The sequence below is a fragment of the Sinohyriopsis cumingii genome, chromosome 11 (genome assembly GCF_028554795.1).
Source record: "Sinohyriopsis cumingii isolate HCF-2022 chromosome 11, ASM2855479v2, whole genome shotgun sequence".
Classification (NCBI taxonomy): domain Eukaryota; kingdom Metazoa; phylum Mollusca; class Bivalvia; order Unionida; family Unionidae; genus Sinohyriopsis; species Sinohyriopsis cumingii.
Window position 1 is genome coordinate 45956756 of NC_142971.1, and position 25508 is coordinate 45982263.

Consider the following 25508-nt stretch of genomic DNA (forward strand, 5'->3'; position numbering starts at 1 on the left):
ATTATAGCTTTGGGATTATCATATAGCAGCAATCTCATTATCAATCAGCCAACAGCTGAACTACTGTCTACGTTTTCAGCTGCACTCTCTGCTTTAAAAACTGTTGCATTTTTTTCTTATATTGTTACATCAAGTCTTTGCCTTTTCTTTTAATTCAGCACTGCATATATGAAAATGATATTTAGAATGCTGATTTGTAACTCTGATGGGAAAGGGTTAAGCCACTGACTGCATTTGTTTTTTCCCAATCAAAGCATATGAATAATAAAATAAATTATTATATGCTCAGTTTTTCCCCCGTTAACTTTACATTGTCAGAATTGTTCACTATTACCCGATACTGAACTCAGGCGACAATACATATATAGCATTCACGTGCATAAAGGAACTACTTTCTATTGTAAACAAACAATGGACGCAGACGCCAGCAAATCACTGTACACAAATCATGTACACTCGCATAAGAGGCTCTTTATGTTGTGGTTGTTTAAATTTATTTCTGAATGAACTAAAACATGTTTCGTGGACTGCCACATACCAGCTGCTTTGGCACATTCTATGTTGATACAATGTTACGGATTTAGGCTAGCTACATTATATAACAGATGCAAGATAAGGTCCTTACAAATAACATACAAGTGACAAGTATATACTCTCTTCTTTAGCTGGTGATAAGAATGGCAAAATAAAATATACTTATAGTTTTACATCCTGAATTTCCTCAAAATGTATTTTCTTAATTCTGCAAATCCGAATTACATGAGCCATGTCATAGGTTTTCAGTTTGGATTACACATTTTAAAATTATGCTGTAATTTTGATGATAAGTGCAATTGCATCCTCCTTACTGCACTCGAAATAAGCATTAAATTCCATAGTGTCTTTTTGATAATTGCAATTGAAAGACTTCATATTTTTCCCACATTATGATTTCAAACATTCAATGACAGAAACAGAAACACATTTTGCAGATGTCAACGTTTCTTCCTAGCTTATTAAATCTCACGTATTTCATGTGGAATCGTCACATACAAATCCAGTCCATAATCACGAAATTTCCTAGAATCGAGAAAAATACCAAAATCTATTCTTTCCAGATCAAATGGAAAAGTTGTTGCAATGCACATTCATTCACAATATGACTCCAGATTTCAATTTTAACTTGACAAGCCATTTTCTTTCGAATGTTTTGTTGAGCGCGCTACTAAGTTCAAATTTATATGGGCGGAGTTATGTGCACAGTAAAATGTTGATTTGTGTAATGATGAATATGCGCTTGTGTATTTAGTTTGGAATGCGGCATACATTCATTTACGTTGTTTCTTGTAGTGTATTGTGTTTATATAATTAAACCTTTGGTAGAATAAAAAAAATGAGCATGTATTGTCAGAAGGATATACTGCACTTTCAAGGTCGTGCAGTATTCCATCCCAAAACTCGTTCATATTTTCCCATACAGATGCAGTAATCTATAATTATTTACCTCAGAAGAATTAAATTCAGATGTTTGCTCCAAAATAATATATTAAAAGGGTCTGCAAAAATGTGTAATAAATGGAAATTAAATGTTTAAAAAGCTATTTTGATGACAGACATTTGAGAAATATTTTACTATTTGGATATAAAGAAATTGTGGGGAAGAAAAACAACATAGTTTCTGCTCTCAGAATATTTTAATTTCATTCCTTGTTTTATAGGCTGAAACTATAGTGACATATAGATCTTCAAAGGATTAATACTTTTGTGCTGTTTTTTATTTTTACAGAGACCTGTCAAAAAACTTTTTGGAGGAAATAGAGGGATTGTCCTTTAAAGGGTTGGAAAATTTGCAGGTCCTGAAGCTACGACGGAATTCTATTAGTCGTCTCTCTGATGGCACATTTTGGGGCCTTGAAAAGATACAAACACTGTAAGTACTCTTTCATAGTAAATTTGCAGGTTTGGACCCACTGTATACAAGATAGGTTGGCAATAATAGAGACTCGGGCAAAGCACCTTATGCCTTTTCTCAGCACCATTTGTTATGAAGAATAAATAAATTAATAGAGAACAGGTAAGCAGACCTGCCACTTATCCTGATTTACTTTGGATGTTGTTGTTGTTGTGATTTGGATTTTTAACGTAGCTTTAACAATTTCTCAGTCATGTCGCTACGATGTCTGCAATGTGGCAGTTTATAGTGATGTCTAGCACTGGGGCATCATGCCGCAGACATGTAGCATGATGTCCCACCCAGTCACATTATCCTGACACCGGACCGACCAGTCCTAACACTAACCTCTTAATGCTGAGTGCCAAGCGAGGTAGCTGTTAGTACCATTTTTGTAAGTCTTTGGTATGACTCGGCCAGGGATCGAACCCACGACCTCCCGCATCCGAGGCGGACGCTCTAACCACTAGGCCACCGGAGCGGTCTACTTTGGATGATCCTGAATTTTTTTTAAAATTCCAAATTTCGGATTTTTTAAAACCAAAAATGTCTATTTTAAAAAAAGCCACAAAATCCCCCAAAACATTTCTATTCATGATGACTATGCCTTTTTCAAAGAGAGCAAAAGTGATGCAGAAATTCTGAGAGGACCACATTCATACCTTGAAAATCTATCATTTTTCCTTATTATTTTTTTTAATGCTGATATTTAGCACATTAAAATTAACACTAAATATCAGCATAAAAGAAGAAATGGAAATATTAAGATTTTCATGGATTGACTGTACCATACATTTTTCATGTTAAGTCAATAGCACAAGACAGCAGAGATGCCTGCTCCTTGGTAAAGTTTTTGTAAATAAATGGCCACAAACACTGATCATATTTGGCATCCTGAGTTTTGTTCCACTCAAGGTGTCAGGTCTAGGACAGTTATCTATTCGGATTTGTTTTAAAAAGAGAGACCAAAATGTTTCATACCATGATATCAGTCACCTGGCAATGCCTTCCATTTTACTGTAAAGTACAGGTGAAATACAGGTATAATTTGTCTGATGGTGGTGTTTGTTTATTTGTCAGCATAAAGTTTTCACATTAGCGGAGTTTCTTTACACTTGTATCTTTCTGAAACTCAATGGGTTTATTCATTGTAGAGATTAATACTTATCACAGTAGGTAATGTGATCTATTTTTCATGCTCCACTGATTATAGTTTAGTTATTGCATTTAGTGCAGTATCTCTGATACACTTGCATGTACAGTTGTGAAACTGGCAAGTGCATTTATCTTGAGTGATCAATCTCACCATGGGCTAAATAGATCACATTGACCTACTTTTGTTGTTCTGGTGACTTTGCAAGGTTTGTAGATTATGCCCAGTTTAACAGGTGAGACACATCATCTACAGAATTCTTGTTATCTGTCTTCCAAAAAGCAGAGTTTATCAGGTTATGTTCTTGGTCCATTGATTCCATGTTTCCTTTCTGCACAAGTTATCCTCCATTTACCATTGCCAAACTTGGAAAGTAGCTTGTATTAGGGACAAGGAAGAAATTATTGAGATTGTAAGAAGAAAACATATTCCACACAATAACTTGATTTTGTATACCAGATATCTTCACTGAACATTTGTTGTAAATGGCTTGCATTTGAGGTGAGAAAGACACCTATTGATATTGGGGGATCTTTTCCTAAGATCAGGGTGACTCTAAATTAGATAGTTTCTTCATCATAAGTTCTTTTTTCGTCTACTTGGACCATAATTTGTGCATTGCTTGCATTTGAGAGAAGGAAGACATCCATCCATTTTGGGGTCAAAAAGTCAAAGGTCAAGGCACAGGGACTGAAGAAGAAAAAACCTATTTAAATAAAATTGCATAAGTTCTATATCACATGCCTTGACTACACTTCATAGATGGCTTACATTTGAGATGAGGAAGACACGTCTTGATTTTGGATTTAAAAGTTCAGAGGTCAAGATCAGGGGGAATTAAAAAAGGAAAAGGGCTTTCTAACAAAATAACTCTGGTCCTATGCCACAGACCATGACAAAACATTGTGGATGGCTTATATTTGAGACAAAAATGGATCCTGTGAACTTTGAGATCAGTTGGATAGATATAATTGTCACTGAAGCAAGAGAAATAGTTACCACAAAATAACTTGTTGCTTTGACCAGAATTTTGTGGAGGACACCTGATTTTGGATTGATTTCAAATATCCAAGAAAGGAGATTTTTGATTTTTATATTATTAAAAGAAGTGTAATCTTATTTACTGCATGGCAGGCATATAGTTTATTGTTTATGATACTCTTGTTTTTCCATTGGCCCATCTACACAATTGAGTTAAATACTATCAAATTAGATTTCTTTGTAAGCTCATAGACTCTTGGTTTCTGTGAAGTTGCTGTTGGTTGTTAATGACTTCATTCTCGCCAAGTGTTATTTTGACATGTAGTACACTGGCTTGGAGTTGAATTCAGTCATCAGAGATGTTGTTAACCTCCAAATTGGAAGGTTTTGCCATTTTGCAAGATACCACCATGTGGCTTACACATCAACTTTGTTTCCATTCAGCTGCTTTTTGCCCAGACAAGTTCTGTTTAAGCAATGATTATGTACCCTCTGAATATCATTGTTAGACAGTGCAGTCATAACATAGCCATGTTATAAGCAAAATTCTGCTTATCTGGCATACCTTAAACAGGATGAAGACTGCTGAGATGGTTGTTTTGGTTAGAAAGGATACAGTTGTGGTATGAATCCATGCCATTGTTTGAAGAAAAGGTCCTCTCGAATGAGCAGTAACTATGTGGTTTCAATTAAGAAAGATTACTTTTGCAAGCATTGTTTTAGATGTAACATTACCAGTGTCTCTTCCACTGAACACCTTTCCAGCAGGATCAATCTTAACAAGTCCAGCTTTCTTTCATTACAAGGGTTTTCTATCATTTGCCAGTCTATTCTCAGTGGGTATGTTACATTTAGTAGCTGTCAGCTGCCAGCTGATACCTTACTTTCTAGTTGCAGCAGAAATTATCATGAAACTGAATCCATTAACTGTAGATACTGCCAGATGTTCATTACTTTACACACATCAGCAGAATGATGTTCAGCATGGTTTAAAAACAAATCACATTTTCTCCCTATTACAGGATAAACTGAAAATTAGGTACATTTTGATTTCTTTGCATTCATTCATCTTTGTTTTATTTTGAAAGCTCTATTTGTTTTGCAAATATGATTTTCTTAGAAGGTGACAGTTACATTGTGTTGTAGCAAATAAAATAAAAAAATCAAACACATGTCACTTTTTCCCCAACTAACTCCGACACATACAAATTTCTTAAATAAGTCATTCACTATGCAGTTTGCCCCATCTTCATTTGTCACCTGAGGGGCTTGGTTATAAGAGATGGTAGCTTACACAGGAGTGTACACACTGACATAATGTTGCTTTCAGTTGTTCTCATTATTTAGCATTGTACCACCATGGACTGTTATTAAAATTAAATCATTGTATTTAAATTGGTATTTCAAATGTATTACAGTATAGAGGTTGAAAGAAAAGAACATGAATCTAATTATTGTATGTATATTTATTTTCTTTTTCAGTATTATTGGAAAAATTTAAATGCAAAAATACAATAAAATGAAGAGATGTTAATTTAAATAAAGTAAAATTATTACAATCACACAATTTAGTACATAATGCAGTTGTCAGTTGTGGACCTTGACTACATTGTAATCACAGGTGCTCGATGTGAGCTTGATGTCGAGAAGAAAAAAAAACAAAAATCTGAAGGAAATAAATCATACAGAGTGACAAAAAATACCTTAGATTACCCCCATGACCCGTTCTGAATTAGGACCCTCTCTATCATATTATATACCTGAGAAGGTACGGAACTTCCAAATATGTCGTTCCAAACGTGACATTGTCTTCTTCACTGCATATACAATACATTGTATACATGCAACTATTTTCAAAATAGGTAAACTATGCGGCACACATGTCAACGCCGAAATATGAATGGCTTAAAAGGTTATACTTTAATGTACACTGTCGTTAATTTAACACATTCAGATGATTCCTAACATGATGCGATCATGTTATTACCTAATTTTGCCAGGATACAATAGTCTTTATCGTGAAACGATTCCCTGATCCATGGATATTATTTAAGTATAACCTTTTGAGCCAATCATATTTCGGCGTTGATGTGTGTGCCGCATAGTTTACCTATTTTGAAAATAGAGTCAAATGTATGTGCAGTGAAGAAGACAATGTCTAATTCTTGCATGGAACAAGATTCCTAAAGTTGAATTGAGTTAGTGGTAAGTAAAAGCTTACTTTTGCATCGACCACTGTTCTGTAATTCAAGAAGGTATGCACCATAGAGTTGAAAAGATGGTACATGTACCTCTTTTCACCGGTTTTCACATGTGCACGCACTTGTCCATAAGCCAAAAATTCTCAAAAATTGCACGTTTTGAAGCCCGTAACTTCAGTTTGGTACAACGCAGAAAAGTCAATGATGGCTTGATGGATAGAACAATATCTCAGGAGTAAAACAAGCCATATAGTATGGTCGTGTGCCTTTAAAGACGGAATAGCAGAAGAAAATCGAGGGTCATGGGTGGAACAACATATTTGGAATTTCCATACCTTCTCTCTTATATATTATGATAGAGAGGGTCCTAATTCAGAACGGGTCATGGGGGTAATCTAAGGTATTTTTGTCACTATGTATGATTTATTCCTTCAGATTATTGTTTTTTCTTCTTAACATGAAGCTCGTTTCGAGCACCTGTGATTGTAATAAGGGCTGTATGTATTGTTGGTACTTAGAAATCATCACTGCCTTGGATTCAACTATATTTAAGATTTGTAGTGAGATGAGTGTGGCGGACACTTTTGGCAGAATTTTAGAATCTCATGAAGAAGGGAATATCTTTGATGTAGAAAAAAAAATCTATACTTATTTGGTCAGCAATGAAATTGCTTTAGACAAATTCACTGTGTGTCATCAGAGATCCCAAAGATAAGAATAGGACAAAGAAAGTTCAGTCATAGGCAAGATTATTGAGGGTGAAGGTGCAGGCAACATCAAAGCAGTAAATTTTGTGCATGGTTCCAAGAATAGCATTGAATCCTGGAAGCACACTTCTGGTTCTTTCTGAAAAACTGGAGGGAAGCTAGCAGAAGAGAGAGAGAGAGAAAAAAAAGAGTTTTTGCAGCTGTTGTAAGTTGAGTTTTCTCAGGTGACCATGAGTCATGAAAAGATTGGTTTTCATCCAAATGTTAAAGATTTATGGTTGATTAAAAGTAAATAGGTACTTTTGAAAAGTTGGGGAGTGTTGTCTACTGTTTTTGCTTTCTCAGGTGACCATAGTAAAGGCAGTTTTGAATTTGCACCTGTGATTGTTAAGTTACCTACATGATGATATATAAACTAGACATTTTTATTCGAATGCCTCACCAAAATTGTCAAATAAAGACTCCAACCTGTCAGGCTATGAAGTACTTGTAACTCACGGACAATGCTGTGGGTGTGGTGGTAATCTTGGGATGGGCTGCATAGTGGTGGGTGGTAATCATGGATCCATCTGCATTATGGTGGAGTTGTAAACCCTGACTGGTCAGTTATATAAATGTTATTCATTTTCATTAGATGAACACGTGTAGTATTTTACCACACCTGGGCCTTATGTTATTAATAAATATTCATTACACTTTATGAAGGCTTTGGATATGCCTGCATCTGCTACTTAGTAGGCATTAAAAACACTGTATAATGCGATGTAACAGTTATCCATATGCATTGGTGTTTTGTTTCATCATTACATCAAATGTAACTGATACGTTGTGAAATAATATATTGTAGCACCTGTAGTTCATGAACTGTGTATAGAGTGCCTAGTAGGTTTAGGCATCTCCCCCAACAAAAAAGTGGCATACAAGATTTTTTAAAGAGTAAAATCATTTAAAAATACATGGTCAATTTTTTTTATATGAACTTGACTCTTTTGAAAAGTCGGACCTGATTAGTGAGGGCATCCAAACTGACATGTCAAGCAAAAAAGGATTCCTCTGTCTGTTGCCTCTTATGGCTTGCTGGTTGGCATTGGAACTTTCTACTCTCATAACCTGCATGATTCACCCCAAAGTTATAACAACCTCAGAAAAAAGAAGACAAGTTTAAATTGTTCTTGTAACCTATTTATTTATATATCTTGTGAGTGATTAAAAGATCTTTAATAAGTAGTAATGATATAGGTTCGAAAAGTCTTCAGCTTCACAAGGGCTCCATGTTAGCTGGGTGGTCCAGGGTACATGCCTTTAAAGATAACTCGCACATCTCACCATTGTGCTAGTACAAGTTTTGGCTCAACCAGTATGGGTAAGTGAGAAAGCTTGCCAGTATCATCCCATGGGTGGATGATTCTTCCCAGGCTCTTTCATCAACAAATAGACTGGCTGCCATGTATAGTATATTATGTTCTGAAGAATAGCATTAAACCCATAAACCAAACAAAATCAACTAAACAACATTGAGGAAAACATTTAAAGTAACTGAAATGTTTTAGAAACAAAACGAGTGTAGATTTGATACTTTGGGTTTGATTAAAACTCTATGGGATTTCCTGTGCTGCTGGAAAAACGTTTTCAAAAACTGATGTATGTACATCTTTATAAACATTTAAGATATTGCTGAGATATGTGCAATTTTTTGCTTCTTTACAAGTCGAGTCCAACTGCAAACAACACAGACCATGATCTGCCATTGCATTATATGCTGGCAGATCAAGGTGATCTGCTAATTACTCCAAACTGCATAGATCCTGATCTGCCAACTCATTATGAGATGGTAGATCTAGGTCTGTGTTGTTTGCAGTTGGACTCTAGTTATAGGTACATCAAGTGAAAACATTCATATGCTATCCATCAATGCTAGCTATTGTCTTTGCTATTTCAGACAACTGGATTACAACAATATCACAGTCTTAAGTAGGAGCTGGCTGTATGGACTAGAAAGTTTAAGACACCTGTAAGTATCTTTAATTTACTTTCATTATCCTTCTTTGAGATCAACATTGAGATGCTGCATTCTTAAAGCAAAGACTTTCACCATCTGTTCATTGGTCCAACAATCTTCTGTTCAGCATAGCTCAAGAACGGGGGTGGGGGTGGGGGACATACCATATATACTCATTTATAAGTTGAGTCAGATTGTAAATAGGAAAGATTCTGATCTCCCATGGCATAATGCACCTGCAGATCAAGGTGTGTTATTTGTTCTAATGATTACTCCTGTTAAACTGCACAGACCCAGATCTGCTGGCGTATAATGTGGTGGTAGATCTGATTTTTTGCAGTTTGCATTTGGACTTGCCTTATAAGCAAGTATATACAGTAGTTCAGTTCCACTTTCTTCATTGTGGGCAAAACACTGACCCTGGATTTATGAAGTTGGGAGTGGGATGGGTACCATGGGTGGGAAGGTAGTGTCATATTAATGGATACCATCCTTCTTTCATACTTTAGTGTTCCAGAGGACATATCTTAGTATCCCCGAGGATAATTCCAAAACTTCCAGATAGTTGGTCCTGATGTGTCTTCTGCTATTCACAATTCTTCAGTTTCATTATTTTAATATTTGTCTGTTTGTCAGTCCATCCTTCCAACCATTACCTGCACTTTTGTTTCCAGGGCAAAACTGCACTTTTGTTTCCAGGGCAAAACTCCAATACTGTTTAAGATGTCTTTCGGATATTTTTGGTATACTTGTTGGATTTCTAATGTCATTGTTTCCACAGCATAACTGCTAAACCTTCAGGATACATCCATGAAACATGGTAAACATATTAAACTAGTGGCTTATGTGTACCATTTGCTGCTATTCAGATCAGAAAGGAGTGGGTATTATTCCTGCCCAAACTTGGCTAGGATGACCACTTTGTTGCATCCTTTGGAAAGACATACACCGATTGCCTTGCCATGATACAGTCTTTCTTCTGTTGATGTGCTGTTAAACAACAAAAACAATCTACAGTGTACTTTCAGTTTTAATTTGACCAAATCTGCTTCCAGCAAAATTGGATATTACATTAGATCTATTGCTTGGAATTAAATCACATTATGCTGTGATTAATTTTGGATGATGTTATTTTGTTTTCTTTTGATAAACATCTGAAAATAAACAGGAACATTTCCAAACAGACATTAAGATTTACTGTGTGTGACACAGAATTATGCCACAGGTATATATTGTTTGTGACATGGTCAGGGGATAACAATTCCTTGGCCATTTATACTTGGGCAACTAAAAGTCATTGATGGGCAAGTGTAATTTCTGTAACTAGCCCAATGTTTGCATAGATAAAGAAGAAAAGTTTCAATTTTGGAATCATTTTTCTTGCAGTTTTTTTGTTGGGACTAGTTGGTTATAATAGGTGTCATTGTTCATTGATTATAATAGAAAATCCAGCCATCTTTTACCCGCAGTAATTGTTACATTCTGGTGTAAAATAATGGTACATGTATTTCAATTTGAAACACTAAAATTATTTTCAAGTCCCAAAATTAGGAACATTTTTGTCCAAAAAACATCAGCAGTATATTTTCCCTGCAATTGCCTGTTTAGAATTAAAGTTATTATTAGCAATCATTGAGTCTTACTGTGCCTGCATTTTTGTAGACTTTCACTCAAGAAATTCAAATTGCATTTGCTTTCTTTTCAGATATTTTCTAAACTAAAATTTCATTTTTTATGCTTTGTTTGCTGTATTTTTTAAATAAAAATACCTGAAAATATCTTTTTAGCTAGCATGTATTTCTGTTCACTCACTTTACATTTCATGAAACTTTTTGTCACATAAAATGTGACAGCAGCACTATATATGGGTGCTTGCAATCAACAAAGTCATAAATTGCTATCATACATTTTAAATGGCAATTAACTTTAATAAAACAACATATTTGGTGATTAAAAATGTAGGGGTTTGTGCTGTTGTCTTGTTCTCATTTCATGGGCATGGCATACTCAATAACATGTTGGATGTGCCATTCAAACAACATGAAACAAAAGGCACCAGATTTGTATGCAAAAGTCACTGACATTTACAGGTGTAATTTGTTTTCCAGGCTGCATAAATGATGTAAAGGACTACATTTTTAACAAAGGAATATGTGGAAGTGCATAATTTAGTGATTTATCAAACTTCTTTGTAAGAACTATTTTTTGTGAAAGATGGCAATTAAGGTCGTAGTAATAGTAATAGATGTTGACTAAGTTGAATAGGGGTCAAAGAGTGCAGTCATTCTTCGGTACATTAAATAATCAAACATATCAGTATTTTTTTAACTACATGGGAAGCTCCAGTGACAACCTAGCCACTGTTTTAAGGAATTTTGTTAGCATTGTATATTGCAGTGTTAACTTTATTCACCTAATCAGTGCATCCTGTCTTAGTTGCATTTTTATTCCAGTTTATAATGAGTACAGATGCTTCACCTTTTGTTAATTATTTCCACTTTTCTTCATGAAAATGATCAAAAATAAATCCAAGGTTCTTGTTTTTATTCAACTTACCAGTAGATTTCATGTTAATGCAGGTGTATACAAGGGAAACAGATACATGGCACATGGCATGTTCTCTTTATTGGACAAATGTGTGCCATGCATAACCTCCGGCATCCTTCACCTTCAGAAAAGCACATAAATGGATATCTTTATTATTTTACCATATGACTTGCAGTGATAGGTTACTGTATATACTATCTTATTAGACAAGTCCAACTGTAAACTGTACAAAACCCAGATCTGTCATTGCATAATGTGCTGGGCATGTCTGGGTCTGTTCAGTTTGTTAGGATTAATTAGTCAAACACACAAGATAGACCCTGAGCTGTAGGTGCACGGTGCTACATTAGATTGGGAGCTTTGTTGTTTTGCAGTTGGGCTTAACTTATAAGTGAGTATATGTATGGCACATCTTCAACATAATATCAAGGCAATATTCATTTACCTATACACATGTTGAAGACAATCTTGCTGACAGTAGCAGACAATAACTACCTTGTATTGATAACGTGTCCCCAAGACTGAAATTAAATTTGTGCATAGATTAAAAGGGCAGCAAGGGAAACCTGGAATATGCATGTGTGTAGGCTCTGCCATTAAAGCAGCTGGACTCTGTTTGAACTGATTAGAGAGGAACAGCTGGGCCAATTAGAGTCTAGTGAGGAGGCACCCCACAGGGATTTTCACACTTCATGATAACAAGTAATTTGCATCAATTTAGTAAATGTTGCAGTGGTATTACATAGTTGTGAGAATGTTGGAAACTATTTGTAGCTTTCCCATGAACAAATTTATGTGAATACATTTTTTTTCAGTAAACTTCTTGAACAATGTTTTTTTTAAAGTTATTGATAAATACAAAAATCTTCTCACTGCTATGTCAGAATTTATCCTATGTAATAATTCTTTGGAATGTTTTTTTTTAAGTATATTTTTATTTATTTTTTATTTTTAAATTCTCCATTGAGAATTTAATATATCAACTGATAATCCAAACCTTTGAAGATTGTCTAGTTTTGAATTTAAAAGCAGTATATAATAGGTTTAATTATCTTTTCCATACCTCAACCACATTCCATAAGTAATTGATCTTCGGCAAATTAAATTACTTAATCTGTGAAATGCTTAGTAGTAACGGGGAAGAACACATCTTCTGTTTGAAACAGTAGTTACAAAAAGCAGGAGAGAAAAACTTGCCCAGACCAAAGCTTCAAAACCTATGTTTAGCATATGATTAATTACTTTGTCAAACATGTTTTACAGGCATAGCTTCTCACCATAAGCACTCCAATGTTGTTGTTCTAAACTCCTGTTTTCCATATCCCAGAAAGTGTTTGGAAAAATAAACCAGTCTCCTAATGAGGCTCCTGAGAATCAGTCCACAAGGCCTTTTGCAGTGGATCATTTGTGGTAGCTTGTTATTTTTCTGTCTGAGAGTTGTGTGAACCTCATCAGGAAGCCATCCCCTGCCAGCTTTCTTTCCCCTTCAGTGACTGAGTCTTGCAAGACAGCTCTGAATTTTTCATTATAGCACATTGTGTGAATAGATATCTCCTTTTTTTTGAAAGCAAAAGCAAAGTTCTAGCCATGCTGTATTTGATTACTGCAAACATCCTCCTGCAAATTAGATGGGGTAAAATGGTTTTTGACAGAAATCTGACTGATAATTTTGACAATTTTTAGTGAGCTGTTTGCCAGGTGGGAAACGTTCCCCATACCTTCCGATCTTAAGTTTTGATTAATCAACAACTCTCTGTGGTATGTTGGAAGAGTTCTGATTATGAAAACATGCTGGGGAAAATCTTCAGAATTAACTTTTCTTCAATAGTCAGCAATAACATTTTATTAGACTGAGAAGGCTTCATGGGGTTTCTGATTAAGTGCTTTTCTAAGGTTAAAAAAATGATCATGTTATGTATGCAGAAAAGTTTCTCCCATCCATTGAAGGATGATGAATTATTAAAGGGCTAGAATTCATGACTATTAGCACTCATGTTCCTTCCCCCATGCCAATAAAATTAATTTGCCCTTTTCACAAGTTTTCTAAGGCACATGTTAATATGATTTCATACAGTGATTTGTATCATTAGATTTCAAATCTTCTTTATCATTAATACAAGAATTAAACTCTTCTTGTTCATTTCACTCAAGTTTTTGCATATTCAGTCTTTTCTTTTACATGGGCTTCTATCCCAGTGTGAAACATTTCAGTCCTGCTTCATTCTATTACAGCTATTTACACCTTGATAACTTAATAGCAGTGTATCTTATTTATACTGTACAAATAAATTAAGCCACACTGAGCTGTCAGGTTCTACCCTTGTTTATTCTCTCCTCTTGCTTTGAATTAGATATTACCACAGATATTTAAGATGACAACGTGATGTATGTTTCTTTGTGGATAGCTACTCTTCTTGTGGAATACAGTTTTTGTTTATTTAAGTACCTGAAGGTGGGACTCCAGAAGTCTTGTCATATTACATATAAATCAAACATAGCATAACATTAATTGACAATTACGAGAAGCCACTTGCTCACTAGAGTTATCAGTATAGAAATTTTATTAAATTGGTAGATATTTCGTGTTCCCCCCACGTAAGCGAATTTTCTCTTTTAAAGAAAGAGAAAAAAGTCAAAAGACATCTGTCACTCAAAATATTATAATCACTGACCATGCAGGTATTTTTAATAAGACATAATTACTAAAGACACATTTTAGCCTTCCTATTAACTGCTGGAATTTGGCTTAAAAAGCTCCTGTTTTACAGAATTGTAATAATATAGCCACCTGGTTTTATGACACATTTTGTATTATATTGTTGCATTGATATATCCATGTGATTTTGAGTCAGTGCTTCAAAAGATGAGAATGCTGTAGAAGTGAATCATCCATTTCAAATAACACATACCCAGATGTGCTAGCACATATTGCGAGAGCAGATTATCATTGTCTATGTTGTTTGCAGTTGGTTTGATTTATAGGTGATTATATATAGTCATTGGTTCACTGTCCTACCTTGCATGCATGACATCTCCCAGGCAGGCCAAGAGAGATCACTTTTCAATGCTTATTACAATATCTTAAAATAAACACTTTAAGACAGCTCATAGCAGAGATGGAAACTTTGGATGTGGCAAGAATTTGGGGACATCTGACTACTAACAATTAAAAATATATGTTATCAACTGATCTCTTTAGCCCCCTCCCTTTTTAAAAAAATATAAATGAGCCTTAACTTTTTGGAAAGGTATATTACTTGATATGGAGCGTAGACCTTATGCCTAGTCACTGTTGGAAATATTTTGGATGTATTACACCAGTTACCTGTTTATTTAGATAGGGAAAGTGTCTTGTGTATTAGAAATTTTTCCCAGTTTTGATTTTATAAATTACTGTTGTATTTTTTAATAGGAATTCATGCTAATTGTCAGCACATTTCTTACCCGAGTTTTGAGGTACCATTGAATTAAATCTAAACAAGTGAGATGTGATTCAGAGCCATAATCTGTTGTATTGTCTCAGAATTTTCATTTACATCAATCCACTTAAATTATAATTGTTTGTGTGCCCTCTAAAATTTTGATCAGAGAACTTATTTCTTTATTAAAATTTTAGCAAAGTTTAGATACCAAAATAATGAGAATGTTTTATTATTTTTAATTATTTGTACAGCAGAAAGAATTTAATTTTTTAAAAAAATGAAAGAAAATAAAGTATATCGCTTTGTGATTGCATGCCTAGAATAAAATATTTTTTGTTATAGCCAGAACAACTAGTAGCTTGATACATTTACTGGTCCTGCTGAATCATTGATGGACGACTGGTGACAAATACAACTTTACTATATACATGACTAATGAAAAATGAAAATTGCTAGTCCAATAGGAAATTTACTAGCCTTGGACTTACAGAAAACTGCTAGTCCAATAGGAAATTTACTAGCTTCGAACTAACAGAAAACTGCTAGTCCAATAGAAAATTCACTAGTCTCAGACTAACAAAACTGCTAGTCCAATAGGAAATTTACTAGCCTCAGACTAACAGAAAACTGCTAGCTGCAAGCTTTGGGCTGTTTATCAGTGTCCCTTTTGTCTACCATCTTGTCTTTTTCTATCAGTTTGTGCACAAGGTCCAGATTTTAAATCTGTTTTAGTAGCCAGACTTGTATACATTGAAATTTGTATTATTAGCCAGTATTCTATAAAGTGAAATCTGTATTAATATGCAGTATCCTATACATTGAAATCTATATTAGTAGCCAGTATCCTATACATTGAAATCTGTATTAATCTCCAGTATCCTGTAGTTTGAAATCTGCATTAGTATCCAGTATCCTGTACTTTGAAATCTGTATTAGTATCCAATATCTTATAAATTGAAATCTGTATTAGTATCCAGTATCTTATAAATTGAAATCTGTATTAGTATCAAATAACCTATACTTTGAAATCTGTATTAGTATCTGTTATCCTATACCTTGAAATCTGTACTAGTATCCAGTATCCTATACTTGGAAATCTATATTAATATCCAGTATCCTATACATTGAAAGCTTATTAGTATCCAGTATGCTTAATTTAGGTGTCAACTCTCAGTACTGAACTTGTTTCATTATCATTCATTCTTGAGGGTAAAATCGTAAATCTGCATATGCCTGTACCCCAAGAATCTCACTTGAGGGTAAAGTTGTAAATCTGCATATGCCTGTACCCCAAGAATCTCACTTGAGGGTAAAGTTGTAAATCTGTATATGCCTGTACCCCAAGAATCTCACTTGAGGGTAAAATCGTAAATCTGCATATGCTTGTACCCCAAGAATCTCCCTTGTCCTATTGAATGTTGGAATTATTTCCAAGCCATACATATCATGTATGTACTTGCTTATAAGTCAGGGTAAAATGCAAAAACAATCAAAGATCCAGATCTGCCATAGCATAATGCATCTGCAGATCAGGTTCCATGTTTGTTTTACTAACTAGCCTAACAGACTGCACAGACCCTGATCTGCCAGCGCATTATGTGACAGCAGATCTAGGCATGTGCGGTTTTGCAGTTGGACCCTTTTTATTAGCGAGTATGTACAGTACATGAAATTCATTCATTTTCCATTACCTGGCTCAGTGGGTTTTCTTCAAAGCTTGGAATAGATTATGAGGGATGGCATAGGTAACCAGGCCAAGGATTCACACACCTGTAAAATCCCTCACTGTCTGAGTACTGAAGCAGAATGCAGAGTTTTTTCCACAGTGCTACCATGCAAACATGTATATGAGAGGAAGACTAAATGTACATGGGTAGTTGCATCACTTTAGAAATAATTCAGCCATGTTGTCATCCACCAGATACATCCAATTTGTTCATTATTCGTCATGCAACAGCACATCAGTGTCAGCGGTATTCGAATAAAAACAAAGTACAGTGATCCCCGTCTTATATGGCCACCCCTTTTTGCACTGGGAAGTGGTTTATAAGACGGGTGGCCTTTCCAGGGGGGGACAAGTTTTTGTGAGAAGTATGTGTAATGTATGTAGTACTTCTAAGCATTTAATATCTTCATTTAAAAGTTACATTAATTATTAAAAGGTTCTTGTTATATTAAGAGGCTTTTTTCGACTGAATTTACATTAATAGTTCTTATTCTTGGCATAAGTGTAATATGTGAGCAGGTATTCTTGTCATACATATTGCAAAACCATTTAAATCTTGGTACATATATCTTTCTCTTTCCATTTTCCCACTGCTGCTGAGTAACCTCCTTATCGGTTATGACGTTTATTTGAGTCTTTTCTACATAAAATTGATCTGCAAGTCCCCCCATCCACCTTACCCAATGTCGTCGAGTACAATAACCGACTTTCTTCTAAAATAATACATCTCCGTTTACATGATGACATGTTAATGTTTGGTAATGATTTGTTCAGGTGTTGCTAACTATATGTGATTTAATTATGCTGTTGAAATTTTTGTTGAGTGGATGAAATGCCTTCTTCGTAAAGGAAGGAATAAATGTGTTGTCACGTGATTTTTTTGGTCTTTGTCTGGTACCCTGATCTGTTAAATGTTAATTTTACTGTGTGCATGTTAATGCACAAAATATATTTTTACCCTATGCTGACCCTGTTATGATCTTGACAATTACATCTGGTTGTATATCTTTTAACCATTTTGCTTATTTAATTGATCCTGAATAGATGAAGGTCAGTCTCCAGTAGTTTTGAACTCTCTCTCTGACATTTTTTTGCATGTTAATATGCACAAAATTCTATCATTTTATTTTTTGTTCAATTCCAGGTCTGTGAGCAAAAACAGGATTGTCAATATTGAGTCCACAGGATGGGAATTTTGTACTGATCTCGTCAGTTTGTAAGTGTTCTTATAAAATTTTGAAATATAATTACTGCAAGTATTGCATTAACCAACCATAAAATGTTAATTATATTTGATGAGGAAATTAATTTGCAAAAATCTTACTTTGCAGAAAAACTGTGCAAAATACCAAGAACCAGTTACAAACAATTTTATGATGTGGACATGCTAATGGATTGTATTCATGAAAATTTAATGACATTAAAATAATATGGTTTGCTGTTATTGCAACAACATTATCTCTTTATTTTGTCAGTGCTTTGTCACAGATGTAATTAATGAATATGTTGTTTCAGGCATGTGGGTTATTGAAGTAAATTGGGGTTGTGATCAAGGCCAAAAACTTCCATTTGTAAACAAAATTAATCACATGAGTGGGAGCCAGATTTCACAAATTGTCAATTACATATCTCAATATGTCACTATACAACAAAAGTTCAGCCTTGCTCCCCATGCTATCTATTTAACTTGGATTAAATGAAAATCAAATAAAAGCAGCTGACTCATTCTTGGTACCATTCTTGCCATTTAAAAGTTAACACTTCACATAGTGTTTGCTAGATTTGGTCAGTACTGAAGTGGCATTCTTGCACAAATTACCCAGAATTCTTATGCAAATATTGCACCTTTGGAGGAAAAAACTATCAAGCGAGACACGCCTCTTTGTCTCAGAAAGCTGTAAGAGATGTCATTCAAGTTATTCCAGGTATGCAAAACCTGTCTTGTGTATTAAAAGAAGGGGTGAGGATTTACAGGTTGTAGGAGACAGCAAGAAGTGTAAGCTTTCAGGGTCATCGTTGCAAAATTGTTTACTGTAAATGTTATGCTTATTCAAGCTTCACAACTTGTTAACATCAAATGGTGGCTTATAGATAGCAATTTAATATGAAACTGTTACATTCAAGGCTTCCATTTTTGTATACACTCATTGTTTCCCTTTACCCCCGTTTATGCTTCAGAGACCCCAAAATTTTTAATTTGACCCCCAGTTTTGATATATAAGTTTATGTTTTACTCAGTCTGACCCCAGTTTTAATACCAATGAGATTTTTGACTCAGTCTTGCATCCCTTAAGGATACTCCATACACTGGTTAATATTGGCACATTTTGCCACTGTTCATCCATCTGTCAACATTTGGTTGTCTGGTGAATAACTTTGTAATGGTTGGAGTGATTTTAATGAAACTTTGCCCAAGTATATTTAACAAGAAGATGGTGAGTTGCATACCAAAATCACGTCTCCTTCCTAAGAGTAAGGAAACTGTAATTCTTTAACTTGTAGCCTTGTCTTGAATGTAACTTTTGAACCAGTGAGAGATTTTAATGAAACATTGCTCATTTATATACCATAACAAGATTGTTTTGTTCCGTAGTATCAGCCCTGTAATGAGGTCAAGGTCACAAGGGAAAATGTAATTCTTTGACTTGTATCATTGTCCCAAGTACAACATTTGAGCCGCAAGAGATATTTAATGAAACTTTGCCCAAGTGTATTTCATGGATAGTCGCATACCATAGCCATGTTTTCATTTTCAAGGTCAAGGTCAGTACAAGAGAAAAATCACTTCCCTGACTTGTATCCTTTTCCAGAGTATAACTATTGAATCACAGACAGAAAATATTAAAGTTCACCTTTTGCCAATTAGATATTGTTTATGGATGGTGTATTACATACAGTGGTCACCTGAACTTTTTCAAAGTGAAAGTCATGGCAAGGAGAAATGTCTCTCAGAAATGTATTCTTTTCTTGAGTAAAACTTTTTAACTCTTTTAGATATTTTAATATGATTTAACCAGTTACATATCATGACTAAACAGGGCATCACATATCATAGTCATGTCCCCTCTCTCAAAGCCAAGGTCATGACAAGGGAAAATATAAATGATGATCTCAGTCCATGTAGGGGCAGAACTTTTGAACTATTAAAAAGATTTTAATGAAACTTCAAAATTTTATGTATCTTGATCTGACATTTTCTTGCCTATTCACAGTTTTGACCTCTAGTTGCAAGGTCAGGGTCACAAAATGGGATATACAAATAAGTGGCATGTTTCCTTGTCTATGCTATCACTTTTTTAACCCTTCAGATATTTTGAAGAAAAATTACCAAGGTTTTTAACTAGTCATTCTGTAGCGATGTCCCTAACTCGTAGGTGAATGTCATTAGTATATACAAGTTCATGCAACTGGCATATAATGTGATATTTTCAGTACTTTTCTATTTGTACGGGTCTTTAAGAATTATTCTTATTTGCAAAATATTTCAAAATTTATAATTGGTAATATTGTGTGGCACGATGGGCAGTCTAAAATCGACAGAATAGTGGTTGCCTATACACAGTGTTTTGGTAGCCCCATGGACACTCTGGGCAAACAAAATTCAGTTGTAGAATCACCATTGCAGACATAACCTGTTCAGGCATCACATGCTATGTCACACTGTAATTTGTAGTGATGAATCATTCACTGCTTTAATATGGTTGCTCAGATTTTTGTTTAAGGATTAGCATCATTGTATAATCAATAGTATGTACAGTTTCAGTTATATATATGTAAAAATTATCATCTACATATTAAAAAGGTGTTCTTTTAAAATGTATTTTTTATTGTTTTTTTTTTTAAAATTTATGTAAGGCTTCATGCAAGCATTGGAATAATTTGTAATAGAAGAGGGAAACAATTATGGAAAAAGGTAAATGTAAAACTTGACCTCACTGGTCATGTTGACATTATTGCTAATAATAATAATAATAAAAAATAATAATAATAATAGTTTATTTATAAAAGGTGGCTCATTTAGTACAATAAATATTCTCCCATGAACTCCTCTTTGGTGACAAATAAAGTGACAGAGAAAAAGTGCAATATACAAAGACAAATTAAAAAGGTGGGTTGAAAAAACAACCTCATAAAGGAATATAATTTATAGCTTAGTAAACAAAGTATGGTTTTCAAACAGAGCATAGCTTGTGTCACACATTTAGGTAAAATACGAACACCTGCATAGCAATTTATTTAAATTCTTTGGGATATGTTACCTCTATCTTTTATTTGATATTTTTTATTTTATATACATTTTACATAATTTTAACAGCTTTGTATCATATTTTCAATTTTTTATACTTCATGTTTACAATTTTGGGAAAGATTTATTGTATATTTATTTAGAAGGTTTAATCTTCCTAATTTTTTCTGCAATTAAAATTTTACATTGTTGAACTTGACTTAGTTGGTACTATAGCCCATATTGTGCTGATGTGCCATACAGTGCTACTTCATAATACAAACATTCATCCATACATATCTTACAGACATGCTTTACATTTTTTATTCTTAGACATTTTCAGTTGTCCTTACATAGGGATGATTGAACTACATAGAACTGCACCAGAGTAGTGGAAATGTTCTCGAATTTTTTAGTATTTGGGTTGACATTGTTTAAATGACCATTTTCAGTTCCTCTCAGTTGTTACATTTTCTATAAACTATAGTAGTAATGTGATCCCTATGGCCTGTTTTTCAGAACATGGAAACTATTGAGATCTATACTAAATAAACAAAACTATAAACAGTGTCATATCTAGTACATGTCTCTGGGGGGTAGGGGATCTTTCCTTCGGGACTCAACTTGGAAACTGTTCTTCCTGGACTATGGGACTTGCAACATTGGTCCCAGGGTCAGGTTATCCCTTTGGTGGCATAGGTTGGAAACGTGGACATGTGCATTGCCATGCTACTCAACTGAATCTGTTTGTCATGCTAGCCTGGTTATTATTCGGTCATACTAGCCTGGTTATTATTCGGTCATACTAGCCTGGTTATTATTCAGTCATGCTAGCCTAGTTATTATTCAGTTACATGGCAATGAGAATAAGGAAGTGGAGTGTATCTTGACTGTAAATGAAGGGGTGTTGATGCTAGGTGGTCACATTTGCTTGAGTAATTAAGTTGGAAAGATGCCTACTGCTCAAGATTGAGAGGGAGAGGGGGTTGTAAAATATTAGTGTACCAGTGAGTAGAGTCTATAACATCCATCTGTTGTGAGGTATTTATTAAATAAATAAGAGTGGGAATGTAATATTTCCTCTGTTTGATTTCCCCACCTGTCAGACAGATGTAGGTTGTTGCATGCAAGAAGGTTCCATATGTACTTACTTATAAATCAATCCAACTGCACTCAACATAAACTCCTGCTCTGTAGTCACTTACTATGCCAGCCGATAAGGGTCTGTTGTATTTATTCTTCTGATTACTCCTTACAATTCATAGACACTGATCTGAGCATGTCTATTTTGCAGTTGGACAGGCGAGTATAGACTGGTTAAAGGGTTTAACAGCTTTTTGTTTTAGAGACTATGCTGAATTCAGATTCATACACAGATAAATTCTTCCAGTTAAATTCAGGCAAATTTATACACAGTAAATCCTTCCTGCATAATTCATACAAGTTTTGTTTATACACAGTTAAATCATTTCTGAAAAATTCATTCAAGTTTGTACACAGTGACGTCCTTCCTGCTAAATTCATACAGTTTGTTCACAATGTCACTTTTAAATTCATAGAAGTTTATGCATAAAAGTCTTTCCTGTTAAATTCATACAAGTTAATGGGATAGTCAAATCCTACATGCTAAATAGTTGTGTTAAGTTAAAAGTCCTTTAATGTGTTAATAAAACTTTTTCTCAGATAAATAACATGGTAATGTAAGACCCCCAAAAATGTGCGTGTTTCATTTGATCTCACTGTCCTTGTTTTTGTTGCCAAACTTTGCACTTTTCCACATTATATATTCTAATCATTAAAACATGTATTGTGGGTCCCCTTCCCACCCCAAAAATACCTGCACAACCTAATTTTAAAAACTGCAATAGGAAACAAGCATATTTTGGGGGACCAAAGGAAAGGGCCTTACATTGACCCAATTGACACACATGCCAGTAGTAAATGTGCTTAATTTTATCTTTGGTACACTTGTGACAGATTTTATACCATTTCCAATTATATTATGTGACTTTTTGTTGCTTCTTTTCTAGTCATTGTCACCAGAAAAATTTGCTACAGCATTACCAAAAATGGTAGGATCTAACCACTCAAGTTGTGATACTATAAAGATGCACTTAAAAGTGTACATTTTAAATGCTAGTGTTAGGCTGTCAGTAATGAAAATGACATTAATTATTGTCATGTCACCATTCCTTGTATGGTACCAATTTTTATAGATTTCATTTTTTAACTTCAATCTGTGACTTTGAAGGCTTATCATGTAAGTATTTATCTGTAAGGACGCTAACTCCCCTTCCTTCAGAACTTAGAATATGAAAACAAATTCCATTTTGTTTTGCAAAACATGACAGTAGATACCTGTGAAAATAAATTAAATCACAGTATTGGTTATAAATTAATTAGGTAAAATATGTCTCCAACAGGTTCTTCATTTTTAGTTCCATGTGCATGTATGTGAAGAGTTAAATAGTGAGTCATTGTTTAACTGTTCATCTTTATTTTGTAATTTATATAGTGCTACAGATGTGATCATGTGTGTGGAGGTGGTAGTGGTGTCCTATTTCAGTGGGAGCCATTGATTCAGATTGTGCTCAGACCTCCCCCCATTATTTCTCTTGAAAATTCTAGAAGTCTGGCCTTTCTTAAACAGTATTTGAAACAAACCATATTATTTTGTTTTTTACTTATTAGGAATATCTCAGATGACAACAATTGCTTCTGATACCTTTTCCAAACTCTAGACCCCCATTAGTCCCCTTCAGAATTGTTCAAGTCTGGTCCTACTTAAACAAACAATATTTGAAACAAACAATATTTATATTTAATTTTTAGGGATATCTCAGACAATAGGATCACAACAATTGCTGCGGATACCTTTTCCAAGCTCCAGAATCTGAAGATTCTTCGACTGTCCAACAACCAGATCACTAATGCCGAAGAGGAGTCCTTCAAAAACATGGGCAGTTTGGAGGAATTGTAAGTGATTTTTGAAAAACTTTTGCCAAAAAGTGTAGTCTGTATTAAGTCATCTTCTGCCTTCCTGACTCTCTCCCTGTCTCTCAGGCCTCATCTCCATCTCCCTGACTTTCTCTCCCTCTCTCTTTCTCTGGCATCCTCTCTATCGTCCTGAGTGTTTCTTAATGTTTGTTTGCAATGTTACACAAGATCATTTGCCATGGCTTGCCTTTGCAAATCCTCATGCTTTTTGCTCATATTCAAATCCCCCCCCCGCACACACACACACACACATAGCCAGTATAGGGCTGAGCTGCATGCAGTAAAACACTACTACACACATACATGCATAGTAGCCAAACTTACTTCAAGAATCTAAATATTATATCACAACATCTCATGTTTACATTGGACAGATAAGGAAAAAGCATTAGCCCCTCCTACAAATATTATATCAGAAAATGTTGAGGTCTTCTGGAAAAATTTGCAGGCATTGACTACCAATAACAGGACAAGGTTTTGATGTCAAAGAATTTTGATACAGTATATCAGTTGTCTACATGGCTGATACCATATCTGTACTTCTGAAAGTTTTCTTTTTTTCTTTGTGAACCAAAAAATCCATGTCAGACAAAGATGTCTTGACAGACAAGGCCATTGACTGTTTATTGGTTAAGTGGGTTAAAGTTGTATTTGCAGACTGAAGTACATTTCACAGTTTTTAAAACTCATTTTATACAGCACTTCAGAAAAGAAAAGGTCTTTTTTGTCTTGCACAAGATTTTACTAATAAGATTTGGGATGTATATGTCTAAAGTCACTTAATTTTATCAGCTACTACTGTCTGTACTCGCTTATAAGACGAGTCGTACTGCAAACTACACAGACCTAGATCTGCTGTCACATAATGCACCAGCAGATCTGGGTTTATGCAGTTTGTTAGGAGTAATCATTAGAACAAACAACATAGACTCTGATCTGCAGGTACATTATGCTACAGCAGATAAGGATCTTTGTTGTTTGCAGTTTTGAATTGACTTATAACCGAGTTCATATGGTATATTTCCTTATGATCAATTGTGTCATTAAAAGTTGTCAAACATCAAAGCTGTCAGTTTATTTACCCATGGTTTTAAAGTAGGGAAGTCTTCTCAAGTTTTGTCAATAGATGGCTTGTTATCACACATTGGTCTAGGTAGGCACACAAAACTTGTACAAAAGGCCTCATCACCATCAATACTCTACTTGGACTTATGGGAAGGTGTGAAGAGGGTACACCCGGGGAGAACTGAATTGACTGATCTCATAAAGAGTTTGTCATAAATTCTTCTTAAACTTGGTGGTGATGAGATCATAGCTGAAGTGTTGCCAGGATTATTTGACACTTGTTACAACAAATGATACATACATTCATTTTTGGTTTGCCATTCAACAAGGCACGAAAAGCCTCTTCACACCAAGAGAATATTTCCTCTTATAGAAGATGGTGAATTGGGCGTCATAAATCTAGCTAATCAGGGATACTTCTGCTTGTAACTGTACCATATATGCTGATATATACGTTGTGCTTTTTGGCATAGTGCATACTGATGGAGACATAGGTTCTCCTTCCTTCCCTCCCTTCTCCCCTTTCAAGATACCTTCTGTAAACCATGTCTATCA

The 25508-nt window shown here is 34.7% G+C and overlaps 1 protein-coding gene across 1 annotated transcript in view; it reads left to right on the forward strand.

Moving 5' to 3' along the window:
* LOC149788058 (uncharacterized) overlaps positions 1-25508 on the forward strand; it is a 102039-nt gene that overhangs the window by 53240 nt on the left and 23291 nt on the right. The window contains exons 7-10 of the mRNA XM_089974344.1: positions 1766-1909; positions 8912-8983; positions 17811-17882; positions 23724-23867. Of these exons, the coding sequence (XP_089830470.1) occupies positions 1766-1909; positions 8912-8983; positions 17811-17882; positions 23724-23867 (432 nt within the window). The remainder of the gene's footprint in view (positions 1-1765; positions 1910-8911; positions 8984-17810; positions 17883-23723; positions 23868-25508) is intronic.